Source organism: Solenopsis invicta, chromosome 5 (assembly GCF_016802725.1).
Source record: "Solenopsis invicta isolate M01_SB chromosome 5, UNIL_Sinv_3.0, whole genome shotgun sequence".
NCBI classification, from domain to species: Eukaryota; Metazoa; Arthropoda; class Insecta; order Hymenoptera; family Formicidae; genus Solenopsis; species Solenopsis invicta.
The window spans coordinates 69,098-86,146 of record NC_052668.1 but is presented as its reverse complement, the minus strand read 5'-3'; the positions used below and the strand labels follow the sequence as shown (position 1 = coordinate 86,146).

Genomic DNA, 17,049 nt, shown 5'->3' with positions numbered 1-17,049 from the left:
AAAAGTTTTGGATGTATTTTAGATATAATTCTTTATTCTACCACGCTAGAAAAAAATAGTCTTGCAAGTATAACCACAATTTTTTGGCTGCAAAAAGTTAATTAAGATAAACAATTATCAAACATTGTAATTTCGCATGATGTTTGATATTTAACTAATCTAAATAATAGAGACAGAATTTATATCTAAACTACTTGTGAAATTAAAGAAGAAAATTTGTCGTGACGTCTATTCAATCATATTTATTATAAAATTTGACTATAATTGGCAATAAAATTTAAATTTTCTAGAAGATATTGTTAAATGTAACTTCTATGAATTTTACATGTGACAAACAATTCTTTTTAGCAGATACAAAAAATAGTGAGAAATCTTACTACATCAGCAAAATATTTTTTTGAATGGAATAACAACTGTTTGAACAAAATGGCTCCAACAAATAGTTACAAAATATTAAAGTTAAGAAAAAAGTACTTTGCCGTTCAAAGGCCAGCGCGCACCTCGTTTGTACTTTTAGTCCTTGATCTTTTTTCGTATTGTATTGCTTAAAATGTGAAAAGTTATGCAAAAAAGGATACCATTTTTGGCCAAGACAGATCTTAATCCTAATAATATAATATATTGTTTAAATAAAAGACATTCAAATCAGAGAATATGATAACCTATGGAACTAGAGCAACACAGTCAAGCGATAATATTTTTCTTAAACCGTTTTTCTATGACTAAGCATATACATGGCATATAAACAAAATTTTTCAAACATTGTATGCGACGAGCAGGTCATTTCGTCAGTCTTATAAAGTCAGTCTTATAAGTTCTTGCAACCGCTGAATAAATAACTACGTTATGGCAATCGTTAAAAGTTTATTGGTAGCAGTTTTATTACTTCTCACCAGCCAAGGCGTTCTTCTTCAAGATAATGAAACAGTAAATGATCAAATAGTGCAAGATGTCAACGAGAATTAATTTCGTCTACGACAGAATGTTGTGCCCATCCATTACGACATAAAACTAATACCACATATTGTAGAAAATAATTTTACTACTAATGGCGAAACAAACATCGATGTTGAAGTGCGCGAATCGACGAATGACATCAAATTGCACGTTTTAGATCTCACAATAGACGAATCGCTGACAAAGCTAATTCGCAAAGGCGTAGATGTAAATTCTAAATCGGAATATGTTCCAAAGCAGCATATATATAACTTTGAAACACAAATTTTGACATTACGATTTGAGGAACTATTGGATCCTGCAATATATACGTTGCATTTTACTTTCACGGGTATGATACGCGCGGGTGATTATTGGAATCGCGGATTGTACAGAAGATTTTATATTAACGGCAAAGGAAACAAGACGTAAGTAATTATTATAAAAATTGATTTAACCCTTAAACATGTAAATGAATTTCTCAGACCCTATATGAAGTTTCGAACGCTTGCTGTGTAAAGAAGGAATGAGATAGGAGGTTCGGACCAAGATGTAAAAAAGTTTGAAATTTTCTCTTTCAATTGATATGGTTGATCAACTTTTTTGGTCCACTAGAATTTGAACGACACGGCAACAAAGTTTTGTTAGGGTCAATGCGACTCATATAATGTGTAAGTAAAATTTTTTGTGTGAGTATTTTACATAAAAAAGCTGGACCAAATACGTTCAAACAGGTCGGTTCGCAGATGTTACTCGTATATGCTTTGTCTAAAGTTGGTATACTATAAAATGCTCTAGAAAAGGGACTTTTTTCGAAATATGTCATGAAACACATCAATTTTTAATTTTAGACACGATTTAATCAAAAATACCTCATATTTGTCTTGTTACATAAGTACATTTTTTAATAGAAATGACAATGATATAATTTTTTTTTGAAAGTATGAATCTTTAGCTTTAAAATGCCGTATTGTAGGGTCCTTAAAAGTTTTTTGTTGCGAAGATATGATTTTTTGAAGGGAAAGTGAATTTTTGACCAATTTTTTATTTTTGCTTAATGATTTTTTCTTTATAACTTCACAATAAATTATTTTTCTTGCAATGCCGATTGTGCAGTAACACATTTGAGATTCTGAACTTTTATTAAAAGAAGAATTGTTGCAAAATATTGATTGTAATCAAAGTTATAGCTTCTCAAAGTTGGAAAAGTCTCTCAGACCCGAAAATGTGTTTCCCTATTTTACAGGATCGGTGTGTTTAAGGGTAAAATTCTTAATAATAATTTATGCAAATGTAACGTTATATGCTAATATAACAAGATGACATAAATATGAAACAAATAACTGCAAATAGAAAACACTTATTGATCTACTTGTATTGTATGACATAAGAAGTAATTGTGGCTCAAAAAGTTGTGCTTCTATTCTGTATGCTAAAGTCCCGAGTTCAAATTCGACCAATGAGAATTAATTTTATTTTATCATTATTTCTCGGAAGGCAATCGTAAACTGCAGAAAATATTTTGCCACCCTTTTAAATTAGGCCAGTTGAAAGCGGTATTAAATTGCAAATCTCTCTAAATCTGTGTAAATTGTAAATAAACGCACATCCAAAGTACGCTAACGGGTTACCACAACTCTAATAAAAGATTAAGGACTGACTGACAATGAGTAGAAGATTGTATGACAAAGAAAATATATTTCCTGCTAATTTATTAATTTTTATACTTTTAATAAATATTTATATTATAGTATTTATACTCATAACTTTAACACCATGATCGTCATGTTATCATATACTAAAGACTTAAAACTTAAAAAGTTGTATACGTGGAAACATTAAACAAAAGATTTAGAATGTTAAATAACTGATATTATTTTCAGTAATATTTAATTATTTTATCTGTACTCTGACTCATATTTAATTATTAAATTAAATATTAAACGTTTATGAGATCTATCGCTTTCTTGCAATAATTAAAGGAAAATCGATACCGTGACGTGCCACATTGTTTATGAATTATATATCTTAACAGAAACTAAAATAAAGCTTTGGAAACATAACACAAGTAACACAGTGTTATATATTAGTTGTATTATATATATATATATATATATATATATATATATATATATATATATATATATATATATAACTATAGCAATTTTTATAATATTATTTCAAATTTTACAATTACTTCGGAGCTTTAATGTGCTGATAAAAATTGACTTGTGATATAATGTTTTAGTATTCAAAAATCTATAAAAAACATCTTGTTCGATTTAAAATAATTAAAAAAATCATTATTTTATAAGAATGTGATTTATAAAAATATGACGCATCGTGGATAATCTGGTGAAAAAGGAAAAGTAACATGATTAGCACAAAAATAAAATTTAAAAATTGGTTTAGTTTAAAATATATAAAATATTTTGTTACAAAATTACATATTTTTAATTTTTTATTATTTAGAATCTTCTTGTGTTCGAAAACATTCAAAGTATCTTTAGAAATATTACTTTTCTCCTGTTTAACGTTAACCCTTTCATGTCCCTTTAATCCTTTCATGAAATTGGAATTTAATTCAAGCTATATTAGAGGTTTTCAGAGTCGTTGATTATGAATCTGTAATTAAGATTTCAAAATTTAAAATAGCAGATTTAATCTAGCGGATCAAATATCACTTTCAATCCCAACAAAATTAAGTATTTTTGTCGGCAATATTATTTAAAAGTTTAATTACCGATTCATAATCAGTTACCTCAAAATTCCTTGGAATACGATTTATTCAAATCCTAAAAAATTTTACATTTTGGTCCACCATATACAGGATGATGGTTGGTAATCCATAATGGTTGGAACAATTATTTACCATAAGAGATGACTTACCGACTGCACTCCATGTAATTTATATGGAATAAAATCAGTAAGTCATCTCTCATGGTAAATAGTTGTTCCAACCATTATGAATCACCCTGTATATCGGATCTAGTGACAATGTGGTATAAGGAGTTGCGAGTTTGCTCTCCGTGCCAAAGATTCGAGTTCAAATCCATCCAGAACAGTATAACTATAAATTGGTTTTTAATCCATTTAGAAGTAATCGCTACTTCTCGAAAGGCAAAAGCCACCGAGAATAACTCGAATCTGTTCATGAACATTTCTGATAGACCGTTCGGAACCAGCGTTGAAACTGTAGGTTCCATATATCTGCGGATATATACAAAAGATATCGCCTACACGCTAACAAACGTATGATACGGGAAGAAGAAAATATTGGATCCGCTATTTTGAAAGTAAAACGAGATTTTTTTTATAAATAGCTCTTATATTAGCTTTCAAAATAAGGATAGAAAAATCACGTTATCTTAATTTTTGTAAAAAATGTATATACTTTTCACTTTTACACTATTTTACGAATTTTTAATACAGTACTATATATGCAAATCAAGTAGAAGGGCGGAGGAGAGGAAAATCCTAAGGACGTTGACTTTTGTGAAAAGTCTTATCTTTTATTTTTAAAAAAAGTTTAAAAACACAGTCTTTTAGAGTGAAAATCGATTTATCAATGAAATATTTCGGTACAAAAATTTTGATTAAAAAACCATATTAACAAAATTATGTTTTTGTATAACTTTGCATAACTTAGAATATATACAAATAAATATATAGGTAAATAACAAAAACAAAAACACTCGCATGTACAGTCGTGAGCTAAAAGTTTTTACCTGTGTATCCAACCAACATGTTTATCCAATTACGTTCGCCGATCAATAAGCAAGTCTACATTCCAAAAACCATCGGAGAAAATGTGTTGCAACCTCTTAGCTCACGACTGTACATGCATGCATTCGTATAATAATACGCTCAAGTTTAAAAATGATTAAGTACTAAAATGTATAACTTAAGAAAGTTTAGAAGTACTCAAAAATCAAAACGCTTTATAATAATTGTCAGCTATTGCGTATTGACATATTAGCACCACTAAATGTTCGATCACAAAATGAATAATTCCATAAGCAATTATTAAAATTCGTAATCTAATAACAGAGATAATAGGGGTAAACGTATTGTTCACAGTACATATAATATACCCCCTTCTCCTCTCTCTAGTAACAATTTACTGCAAGACTACTGCAAGACTCTTGCATATTATAATCTACTTCCTCATTCTGCTCAAGTCCTCCAAAAAATTTTGTATGGCAGATTCTTGCAAAAGAAACTTGCATACGAGGTGTGTTCAAAAAGTATCGCGAATTTTGTGTTTTTTCAAAAATTATTTATTTATTCATGAATATCTATTTTGTCCCCTTCAAAGTAATCCCCATGAGATATTATACACTTGTGCCAACGGTTTTTCCAATCTTCGAAGCACTTCAAAAAATCATTTTTTTTTATCTTGTTCAGCTCCTCCTTCGATGCCGTCTTTATCTCGTCAAGCGTAGCGTAACGTCGTCCTTTCATGGGCCTCTTCAGTTTAGGGAACAAGAAAAAGTCACAGGGGGCCAGATCTGGGGAATACGGTGGCTGCGGCATCATTAGTGTGTTGTTTTTGGCCAAAAAGTCGCGCACAAGCAACGATGTGTGAGCAGGGGCGTTATCGTGGTGCAAAAGCCAATTTTTGTTCTTCCACAAATCCGGGCGTTTCTGGCGGATTGCTTCGCGCAAATTGCGCATAACTTGCAGGTAATATTCCTTATTGACCGTTCTACCCTGTGGCAAGAACTCATGATGCACCACGCCCCTGCAATCGAAGAAAACTGTCAGCAAAACTTTCACATTCGATCGAACTTGGCGCGCTTTTTTCGGTCTTGGTTCGTGCGGCAGCTTCCATTGAGATGATTGAGCTTTGGTTTCCACGTCATAACCATAAACCCACGATTCGTCACCAGTTATGACTCTCTGGAGCAAATTTGGGTCGTCGCGGACAGAGTCCAACATCTCATTAGCAACGTTCATGCGATGCTGTTTTTGGTCGCAATTGAGCAATTTTGGTACGAATTTCGCGGCGACCCGTCTCATGCCCAAATCATTGATAAAAATCGAATGGCACGAGCCAATCGATATGTTTAGGTCCTCAGCAACTTCTCTAACGGTGATTCGACGATTGGCCAATACCATTTTCTCCACTTCATTAATTTTTTCGTCTGTTGTTGAAGTGCTCGGGCGTCCGGCACGCTCTTCGTCGTTCACATCTTCTCGGCCTTCTGAGAACATTTTGTACCACCGATAAACGTTGCTTCGGTCCAAGGTAGCTTCTCCGTATGCCACAGTCAACATTCGGAATGCATCCGCGCACTTAATTTCGTTTTTTACACAAAATTTGATACAGGTTCTTTGATCCATTTTTTTGAATAGGTAAAAATCGAAGACGATCCAAAACACGTGCAAGCAAAGCAGCTGTCAACAATTAAGTGAACATTCAAAATGGCCGAGCTTGTCGGCATAAGTGAGAGACATGAGTACCAACATAACGCCACAAAAAGATCGAAATTCGAATATACGTAACCCGCGAAAATTCAAAATTCGCGATACTTTTTGAACACACCTCGTATATCTGATGCAAGAATTGCAACATTCTGTTTACAGACTCCAATTAGCGGGAAGAATCGTCTTCAATTAAATTCGATTTCTGCAGCAAGTATCTGTAAACAGAATTCATATCTGTATATATCATTGCACAAATCTTTTGGACAGACTGTCAGCAGGGCCATATTGAAAATAATCTTTTGCACATCTGACTCAATTTTGCTGCATTTAAGTGCACGCAGATTCTGCCGGAATCTGCTCTGCAGAAATTGTTACTAGGACTATTAATAAAGTTTAATATCTGAGAAAAAAGCATGTCACTTTAGAAAACCTATGTTGGTATTAAAAATTTTCCTTTATCATATGCCAACACAGAAATATCTCATGTTTAAAATGTAAAGAAACAAATAATTGTTACTAGGACTATTAATAAAGTTTAATATCTGAGAAAAAGCATGTCACTTTAGAAAACCTATGTTGGTATTAAAAATTTTCCTTTATCATATGCCAACACAGAAATATCTCATGTTTAAAATGTAAAGAAACAAATAATAAATTTATAGATGGTTAGCAGTAACACATTTACAACCAACTAGTGCGCGACAAGTATTTCCATGTTGGGATGACCCTGCCATAAAAGCGACATTCAAGTTTTCTATCAAGCACTATCCTAATTATACAGCATTATCGAATATGCCATCCGTGCAATCAGAAGTCGACGAAGCCGATGGAAAATTATGGACATACTTTGAGACAACTCCTGTTATGTCTACCAATTTAGTGGCATTCGTGATTGCTGATTACGATTATGTTTCAAATTTAGACGGTAATATCAAAATATGGGGTCCAAAACACCTTCTTTCTCATGCCGCATATACTCTCGATATTGCCGAAAAGGTAATGCAGGAACTTGAAAAATTCACCAATAGTACTGTTTGCGTGCCGAAAATGGATCATGTTGCTATTTCACGTTACACCGCTGGGGCCACTGAAAATTGGGGTATGATTGTCTATCAGTAAGTATAAATCTTTCATCGAAGGAAAATTTTTAAGAAGAGATTTTTGATCTAAGGTTTTAAAAATTATGCATTTTTTCAATTTTTTTTTAATACTTTATTTTTACGGAAACACTACTGTGTAACAGGTGGACTTTTCGAATTGTACACATGTCTTCAAATCTGTATACATATATCATCACAATCATCTTCTTCCCTCTATATATAAGTATATATAAAATTCTGTAAAGAACAAAGTGACATTCGTCAGTACAAAGCCATTGTTGTTTAAACCACTTCTTATTTTACCACGTGCCTGACAACCTTAAACATTAACAATTGAACTTTTATTACAGAATCAAGTGGATGCACGCTGATTTGTAAAATTTTATAATATAAATTAATTTCTGATTAACTACTGCAAAAAAAGCAAAATGTTACAAGATTTGATAATTATTTACTTTAGAATCAAAACTTGAAACTCTCTCTAATATTGAAATTTTCGGTAATTGATTAGTAGATACAAGACCAGCTCCGATTACTTTGATCTTGAAATATGTTATCAAGATCATTATCTTAAGTGAAGCTTATGGCATGTGAAAGGTATAACAGAACATAGGCATAACATAAAACCAATGAGCGTCTAACATAAAATCGTCATATTAATTTTAACACAAGATCATATTTGGTATATTTGGCCTATGTTGTGCTTATGCGATGTTATGCATTTTCTGTGCTATCAGCTTAATCTTCAAAAGCTTTTAGTTGGCGTAATTTGTTAAAAAGTTGTTATTAAAATAAGTTTAACAATATATTATTTATTTAAGCATTATAATTTTATTTATTTTCATTATTTGTTGTAACAACATCGTCATTATTATTAATAAGGTAGAACATAGCTATTATTTCAAAAAATTTATCTATATAATCATGGTATTGTCGTTTAAATACAAATTCAGCCAAGAAATGATCATAGTGATAACGTTTGATTCCATAGCGTGAAATTCTACATCGAAGAGGTTGAGAGGTGAAGTGAGCTTTGCTTTGCGCGGAAAATAAATGCTTAAGCCGGTATTCATAATCGATTCTTATATTTAAGATCGTCTTAAGTATCACCTTAAGAGGATGCTATACTGACGGGAATTACCGACCATTACAGTGTTCATTAATTTTCGAATTGGCTTTACAGATCACAAAATCTTTTAGCAAAATAAAAGTACGCACCACAACAAAGTCTGCTCTGGTAAATTTTATGAGAAAATCGATCAAAAAGTTAAAAATTCATTTATTTTCGACTCATGGATCTGTCAACCAAGGTTAATTTTTGTTATTTACTGACGTTCTGTAGCTCGTATGTATAAAATGAGACCAGGGCGGACTTCAGAAAACTTTAACAAACAACACTGACTGTATATCGTTTCAGTCAACAACCTAACAAAAAAGTTTAATAGGTGAACAGCTGTACATACAGTCAACAACCTAACAAAAAAGTTTAATAGGTGAACAGCTGTACATACATAAAATTTACCAGAGCAGACTTTGTTGTGGTGCGTACTTTTATTTTGCTAAAAGATTTTGTGATCTGTAAAACCAATTCGAAAATTAATGAACACTGTAATGGTCGGTAATTCCCGTCAGTATAGCATCCTCTTAAGACGTTGCTTAAGACAATCTTGTAATAAGACTCGACTATGAATACCGGCCTTAGTCTCCTATTGGGATTTGAACTATGGCTGCCTCAATAAGGTTATTTCACGTTTGTGTTCACACTACACTCTCATATTTGAGTGTGTAGTGTGAACATAGACATGGAAAAACCTTATTGGGGCGGCCATATTGGACACGAGTTAAAATCCCAATACTAATAGCGTTTTCGACTGCAGTGGGTTTTAACCCAGGTTTGTCGCCATTTGCCGGAATCGTCCAATTAGAACGGACGATCGAAGAGAGAAACCTCCGGACGAGAATCATATTCACAATTGGTATAATTTTTCTTGTCAGTGTAAGATTTGTTAAATATTAAAAGAAAATACAAAAAAAATCGAAAACTTCAATATTCTAGATCAGAGAAAATATTCCTTCAATTAAAAAGAAATTACAATAAAATGTCTACATAATTAGAATAAAGGGATGTTTACTAATTCTGTATTAAAAATAATAATATACATGTCACACAATATTTCCTTACAATTATTTGACTATTACATAATATAACAGATACATCATAATTTCTCTCACAATATACTTCAACTATTTGTATATAAAACATTTTCAGACAAGATTTACTTCTTGGAGACAATAGTTTAAGTAGTAACATACAAAATATTATGACAATCACTCACGAATTAGCGCACCAACGGTTTGGAAATTTAGTCAGTTCAGTTTGGTGGAAATATTTTTGGTTGAGCGAAGGCATCTCGACATATCTAAAATATTATATTAGTGACAAGGTACCAATAGATTATGCAATCAAAATATGTCTAACACTTTTCTTTTTTAATATGAATTTGTTTTTCTTAGTTTTTCAAAGAAAAGCGTTTGATGGATTATATTGTAGTGACCCAGGAACAAATAATGCTGGATAGTGATTCAAGCATATCCGAGCCAATTCATGTAAATATTACTGGTCATCCAGATGTTTTTAAAGCATATTCTTCCAGAACGTATATGAAATATAAGACATTTTTATATAACTCATCATGCACGATAATTATTATTTGTGGAATGTGACAACTTAAGTACCGAAATAATTATATAAAACTGCAGTAACATTTTATCATACGGAGAAACTCAATGTTTAACTCGTGTGCAATGCAATGTATAATGAGACCTTTCTTTAAAACAGAATCAATATGTAATCACTAAAAGATAGTAAATAATCACTGATCATCGTAATTATAATTCTAACACTATAAATCAGGAAGATTTTACTAAAAGTCGTTAGTTACAGCGTTTTTTAATGAACAATAATGAGGCGTTTGCATTAAAATTGATATACTGTCTATTGGTCCTTGTACCAAAATTCTGTAATTAGACCACACTGAGTGCGCACTAGTTCGATTAATAAAATATATTTAAAATATCAAAGAAATATAAAATAGAAATATAAAGTGTGAATGTAACATATATATTGAGGAACAGTGATATTCATTATTTCTCGCAATCAGTGAAGTTTGTTTACTGTCATCATGAGTGATATTTTTATTAGTGTAATTTAAGAAAGTATGTACCTATTAAATTAACATTATTATATATAAAACGTATTATATCAACTTAATTTTTATATGTACATGTGTTTTTAATGTAATTATTTGTGAATAAACAATCACGTGTTAAGACGGTGTTGTATACTAACACATTTCCCATAAAGAAAGTGGCTACATCCCAGTTGAAAACAAATCTCTGTGTTCAATAATAATTTCTTAAATAAATTTATAGAGCTGTGTTCAAAATCTAGCAAATATACTGTGCGTAGTTTATATAAACCCGTAAATATATATCAATTCTTGAAATTATTATTGAATATTAAGATCCGTTTTTACAATGTAGTTTTTTTTAACTTAATTGTATAATTATTTGTGTTCGCTTTAAGTGTTTAAACATTATAAATAAAATTATAACAATCGTTATAAAAAAGTTTTATTAATTAAACATTAAAAATGTAATTCTGTATAAATCTTATTTTACTTCATATTATGTACTTGTCTGCTTTTTAAAAAATAATTTCATATTATGCTTCTCATTTATTAGCGGCTTTTCTCCTGCGAATGGCATCGCATTTCTTGACAGAGGATGTATTTCGGAACGGTTTAATAAAATATCTTCAAGCACAGTCAGTATACAATAAATTTTTAAGATATTTATTAATTTATTATAATTTTTATATGCAAAATAACCAATAATTTTACGTTTATTATTTATTTTTAGCGAATATAGTAGTGCTACACCAAACGATTTATGGAAAACATTACAAGACGCTCTCGATGAGTCAAATGTACCCCATGATGATTTTAAAGTAAAAGAGGTAATGAAAACTTGGTTCGAGCAGGCATGGTATCCTCTCGTTACTGTTCATCGAGATTATACTACAGGCGAAATCAGGTTGACGCAAGAAATATTTACATATCCAGAAAACAGTTCTACCTATAAAGGAAACAAGGAGGAAACATGGTGGATACCTATAAATTTTGCAACGCAAAGTAGTTTGGACTTCTCGTCTACGTTAGCCACTCATTGGCTGAAACCGCATGACAAGGATGCAATAATCGAAGGAGTGAACACTAATGACTGGATTATTGTAAATAAGCATCTAACAGGTAAAAACATTTTAAAATGTATATTTTTTTTAATTGAAAAATAAAACTGTGCTCTTAGTATTTGAAATCAATATGTGGAAAATCTGGTTAATAAGCAAGCTGGGTTAAAACGTTATTTTTAAACAATGGTTTAATAGACAAAATATAACATCAAATTTTTCGACTGTGCACTGTGATTATCCTCAGTGATAAACAGTATTTAAAAAGCAATTAATTTTAAACTCTACAAAAGAATTAAATGGGTAAAGAAAAGTTAGGCACTCTATATACAAAATCTTAAATAATAAAGGTATTTTTTTGCAGTCGGTAACAGTCGGCACCAGATATTATTGTGCAAATATATATTAATTAGAACTATGAAAAAGGGGGTTCATATAACGCAAATTACATTATTCAACGCAAAGGTTTTGACTCAATTTGAGTCCTCTTCATACAATCTTCTTGTATTAAGAACGATGATCATAGAATTCCAATTAGACAGTGCATAGAGTGTGAGATGTATGCTTTTTAGTATTATGACGACGTGTTTATCAAGTTGTGTATAGATTAAAAAGGTCAAATTTGATCTTTTACAACTGTTACTTTTAAAAGTGAAAATAGTAATTATGATAATCGTATATATAATATGCTGAATGTAATTACACACATACACACATACAATTTTTACAAATTAGTTTAATATAAGCAAAATTAATATATTTATCAAGAACAAAACATATACTTAAAAAGACAGGAACATCGAGCAAAGGTAAAAAAAAAATGTTAAATTAACGCTCGCAATATTACGAATTACAATTTCTTCAATTGAAATTATATTTACAATTAGCGTCAATGAGTGAATAAAGAGCAAAGATGCCGTGAATCCGAGATAGATTAATATTTTTATAACAATGTGAAAAACCAATTGAAATGTCTCCGTTAATATAAAAAATTAATATAAAAAATTAAGCTGTAATGTATATTTAGACGGATATTAGAAATTAGGAATGAAAGGATAAAGAAAGAAAAAGCAAACATTAATTTCATAATAAATGTTATATTAATTAAAAGAATTTGAAAATGCCAAAAACATGGTCATTGATTTATAAAAGAAAAGAAAAAATCAAAATAATCAATTTAAACAATAATAAGTTGTATCGGACTGACAAAATTAAAACACAAGATTAGAAGGCTTTTGTCACAGTGGTTCTTAATGCCAATTAATAATTTTAGGCTTTCTAATCTTGTGTACTCAATTTAAATCAGAAGAGAATAAAATTAAAGTAATCAATTGTCACATTAATAAAAGAAAATTAAAATTGAATAAACATGAGCATAGATTTAAGAAAGAAAGAATAAAATAAAATAAATTAATACCGTGATAACTTTTGTTAAAATCGAAGTCGAAAAGGAGTAAAGAAACAAAGTTTGAAATTAAAAATGTCAAAAATAAAAAAAAAACAATATCGACGAACGCATAAGGGAGGAAGGAGTGTTATGGAGAGGAAGGAACAAGGATTAGGAAGGGGAGATGAGAGTTGGATTATTATTCTTTGTGTAAAAAAGATGTTTAAATCTATTGTTAATAGTATAAAAAATACAAGTAATGGGATAGTCAAATTAATCGAATTCTTTAATAGTATGTTAATCAATAAAATTTATTAATCCATCTTGGTTTCACGGCTTGACCATCCTTGCACCTTACTCACTTACTGATGCTAAGTACAATTTCAATTAAAAAAATAGTAATTCCTGAATGTGGCCAGCATTAATTTTATTTTTGTTTGTATTGCATTTAAAATTAATTGTTTTTGAAATAGTGTTTGTCACTGAGGATGACCGCAGTACTCGGTTAAAACGTTTAACGATATGTTCTGTCTATTTAACCAATGCATATAAATAACATTTTGACTCAACTTACTTAGTAGCTCTACTTTTCATATATTATGTATATTTTTATTTTAAACTACTGCGTTTTTCATTACTATTACGTTTATTGCTATTACAGTTCTAAAAATTTAATAGTGATTAATAGAGGCACATTATAAGTCAGTATACAAATATTAAGTAGATTACTTAATTAATCAGTCTTTTATATGTTTTTATTCCTGATAAAAGGATTTTATCGTGTAAATTATGATACAATCAATTGGCAAAGAATCGCTGCTTTTCTTAATACTGATAATTACCACAAGATCCCAGTTCTGAATTGTGCACAAATTATCGATGACGATTACTACATGATGGAGACTGAACGGCTTGATTCTACTACTTTCGTTGAAATTATGAATTATTTGTCACACGAAACTGATCCTGCGCCATGGTTCAGTGCCATTAAAAACATATTTGAATGTGGAAACTGCTGGCAATTACCCGAAGGAGAAGCAATCCTTAAGGTAAAATATGTATATCACAGGTTATGATGATACCGTCACAAAACTAAATTAAATTAATTTGAATTAATAAACTTAATAAGAGAAAAAAAACATTTAATTCTACGAAATAGATTGTTATGCATTAAGTCTCTACAATTTAAATTAATTATTAAGTAGTTGTCAGGAAAATAATAAGTTATATCAAAACTTATCTATAATTTGCTTGAATTAGCTTAATCATTATAAAATATTTTTTTAGCCATATTTATCGAATTTGATGCATAAACTATTTGAACATATCGGCTTTGAAAAGAATCCTGAGGATGACGTTTTAACTACAGAAATTAGAACGTACCATTTTGAACGTGTTTGTATGTATGGATTTGCGGATTGTCAAGCAATAATTACTTCTAAATTACTTGCATATATGGAAGATCCAATCGCAAATAAGTAAGTTTGTTAAAAGATACATATACATTTGAAAAAATTTGTTTTTATTTTAAATTTTAGCACATGTTGTCAATGACAATGACAAGATTTTATAACCATTTTTAATATAGAAATTTACTAGCAAATTAAGACTAGTAAATTTTAAATAATCACTTTTACTTAATTTATTGAACTTTTGTATAATTGTAAGTTGCACATAACTCTGGTCTTATTGATTTAACATGTATTTTGCGTTGTTCAATATAGTCAATACTGTTTAATTACAGTATATTAATAGCGTGCAACTTCGAGTAGCTATTTTATAAAAGATATTATAAATTATGATAATTTGTTTGCAAAAATTATAAGTATTCTTACGTCCGATATTGACGGCCTGACATGGCTTGCCGAATATCGATATTGGATTGATGATCGGCCGTCGACAACTGTTGACTGTCAGTTGTTGTCTTGCCGTTTCTAAAGTCGTTATTTTATAAAGTCTGCCTCTTTATTTCTCGTGCGCAAGTACTATTGTAATTTCGCGAGTGCGTGAGAGCAATCATACGCTCACGGACGTAACAGTATATAATTAAATATTTCTGATTTATAGCATATTAGCATTATATTATACTAGAAAACGAAGTTTGCCAAAATAATGAAGTAGTACAATGAAGTGAAATAAAAGTATTTCTTAAAACATGTATTTTTTATAAAATTCTTTAAATTACGTTTATTTTTCTTTCTTATTAGTCCACCTTACCATCACAAACAGGTACTTTGCATTGGTCTCAGGAAAGCAAATGAATCTTTTTGGGATCAATTGTTACAAACACAACAGAGAACATCAAATTTTCATAAACAATTTCTTGGTTGTTCGAAGAATCTGCACATTCTTGAAAGACATTTAAATTATCTTTCTAACGATACAGAAGAACATCGTGATTTTACTCGAAACATGTTTCAATATTTTCAAAATACTGATGTAGTGCTTGAACTTGTTACTACTAATTACGAGAAGTAAGTAAAATTACGTTATATATACTGTAAAATTATTTGCAATGTTTATGTTAAGAAACATAATTATATAATATAGTTATAAAAGATATTATAAAAAGTAGATATATTTTTTTAAATGCAGGTTTTATGTATTCGTCAAAATAAGAAAGCAAATCTAGATTCTACAATAAGAAAGCAAATCTAGATTCTACAATAAGAAAGCAAATCTAGATTCTACAATAAATGTCTGAGATATGGGGTAGTTTATCACTATAAGAGATACTTTAAGCATAATTTAAATAAAAGAAACATATCTGCATTTTTCCTTGTAAAATAATAGGCTTTTATTACGTTGTTTAGTGTTTAAAACCTATAGACGAATAAAATTTTATTGTTCCTAAAACTTACAAGACGTACTGATACCTGCATGCTTAATACTATTAAGAAGTGATTACTGTACAGTTATTGTAATTAACAATTAAATTTAAGAATATAATACTTCAAAATTCTTATCAGTTTTTTGGAGAAGAGAGTTTTTATGCTTTAAATGTTTCTAAACATCAAAAAATTACTAAATTATTATTTTAATATTGTTAGATATTCGGGAATTATGTAATAAGTATTAATTACTGTTTAAGTCTGACGAATGTGTAATGTGCTGTTTACATAAGTCGGAAATTGTAAAAATTATTATTCTACATTAAGGTTCGCTGATACATTCTATCTCATATTTAGATTTGTTTTTTTTTGTAACAGTATAATACCTATAGCAAAACAACTATTTAAGAGGATGTTATCTTTAGTAACCAAATTAATCTATAAAATAATAACGTTTAGTTGTTAAAACAGACCTACTCCAATTATCTCTTTAAATATATAAATAATTTCTATTACAATAATATTGACATTTATCTTCTAAAATATATGTTTTTATCATCCCTACATATGATTAAAATGTATATTAAGGACAACAATTTTTACGATCTGTTTTAAATGTATTGTTTAGAATAACCCTTTAGAACAATTAAAGCAATTTTTAATATATTTTGCAGTTTTAAACATGATCCAGATATTGTTACTTCGCTCATTTACAATAGTTTCACGGAAGAAGAATTTAACAAGGTTAGATCATTATTTAACATTTTGTTTCTTAATTATTTTTTAACTGTAATTATAAAATATTTTGTTACAGATAAAAGCATTTGCTGAACAACATAATAAATATTACGAACAGGATTTAACAACAAGGAAAATAAGGTTGGAAGAACTGAGAAATCATTTGCCGAAATTCCTAGGTGCTTTGGAAAATAAACAATCCATCTTAAAATAAATAATCCATCTACTTAAGCAATGATATATCATAATAGGATTTGATGCACGTATAATAAAATAAATAAATATACAAATTGTGAATATATAAGAAAGAATAAAATTATTCCAATACATATTATTACCGTATATATTGTATATTAATATTATTAAACCATGTTTCAT

General features: G+C 29.7%; 1 protein-coding gene across 1 annotated transcript; it reads left to right on the top strand.

The window, feature by feature from the left end:
• Positions 1–795: 795 nt before the first annotated feature.
• Positions 796–17,013, top strand: LOC113005455 (aminopeptidase N). Its single transcript, XM_039448976.1, is given in 11 exon segments — positions 796–1,364; positions 7,029–7,481; positions 9,736–9,910; positions 9,981–10,134; positions 11,211–11,292; positions 11,388–11,776; positions 13,874–14,151; positions 14,390–14,580; positions 15,310–15,576; positions 16,608–16,677; positions 16,748–17,013. Coding segments are annotated over 11 exon segments (2,715 nt in total). The 5' UTR covers positions 796–846; the 3' UTR covers positions 16,886–17,013.
• Positions 17,014–17,049: the final 36 nt, after the last annotated feature.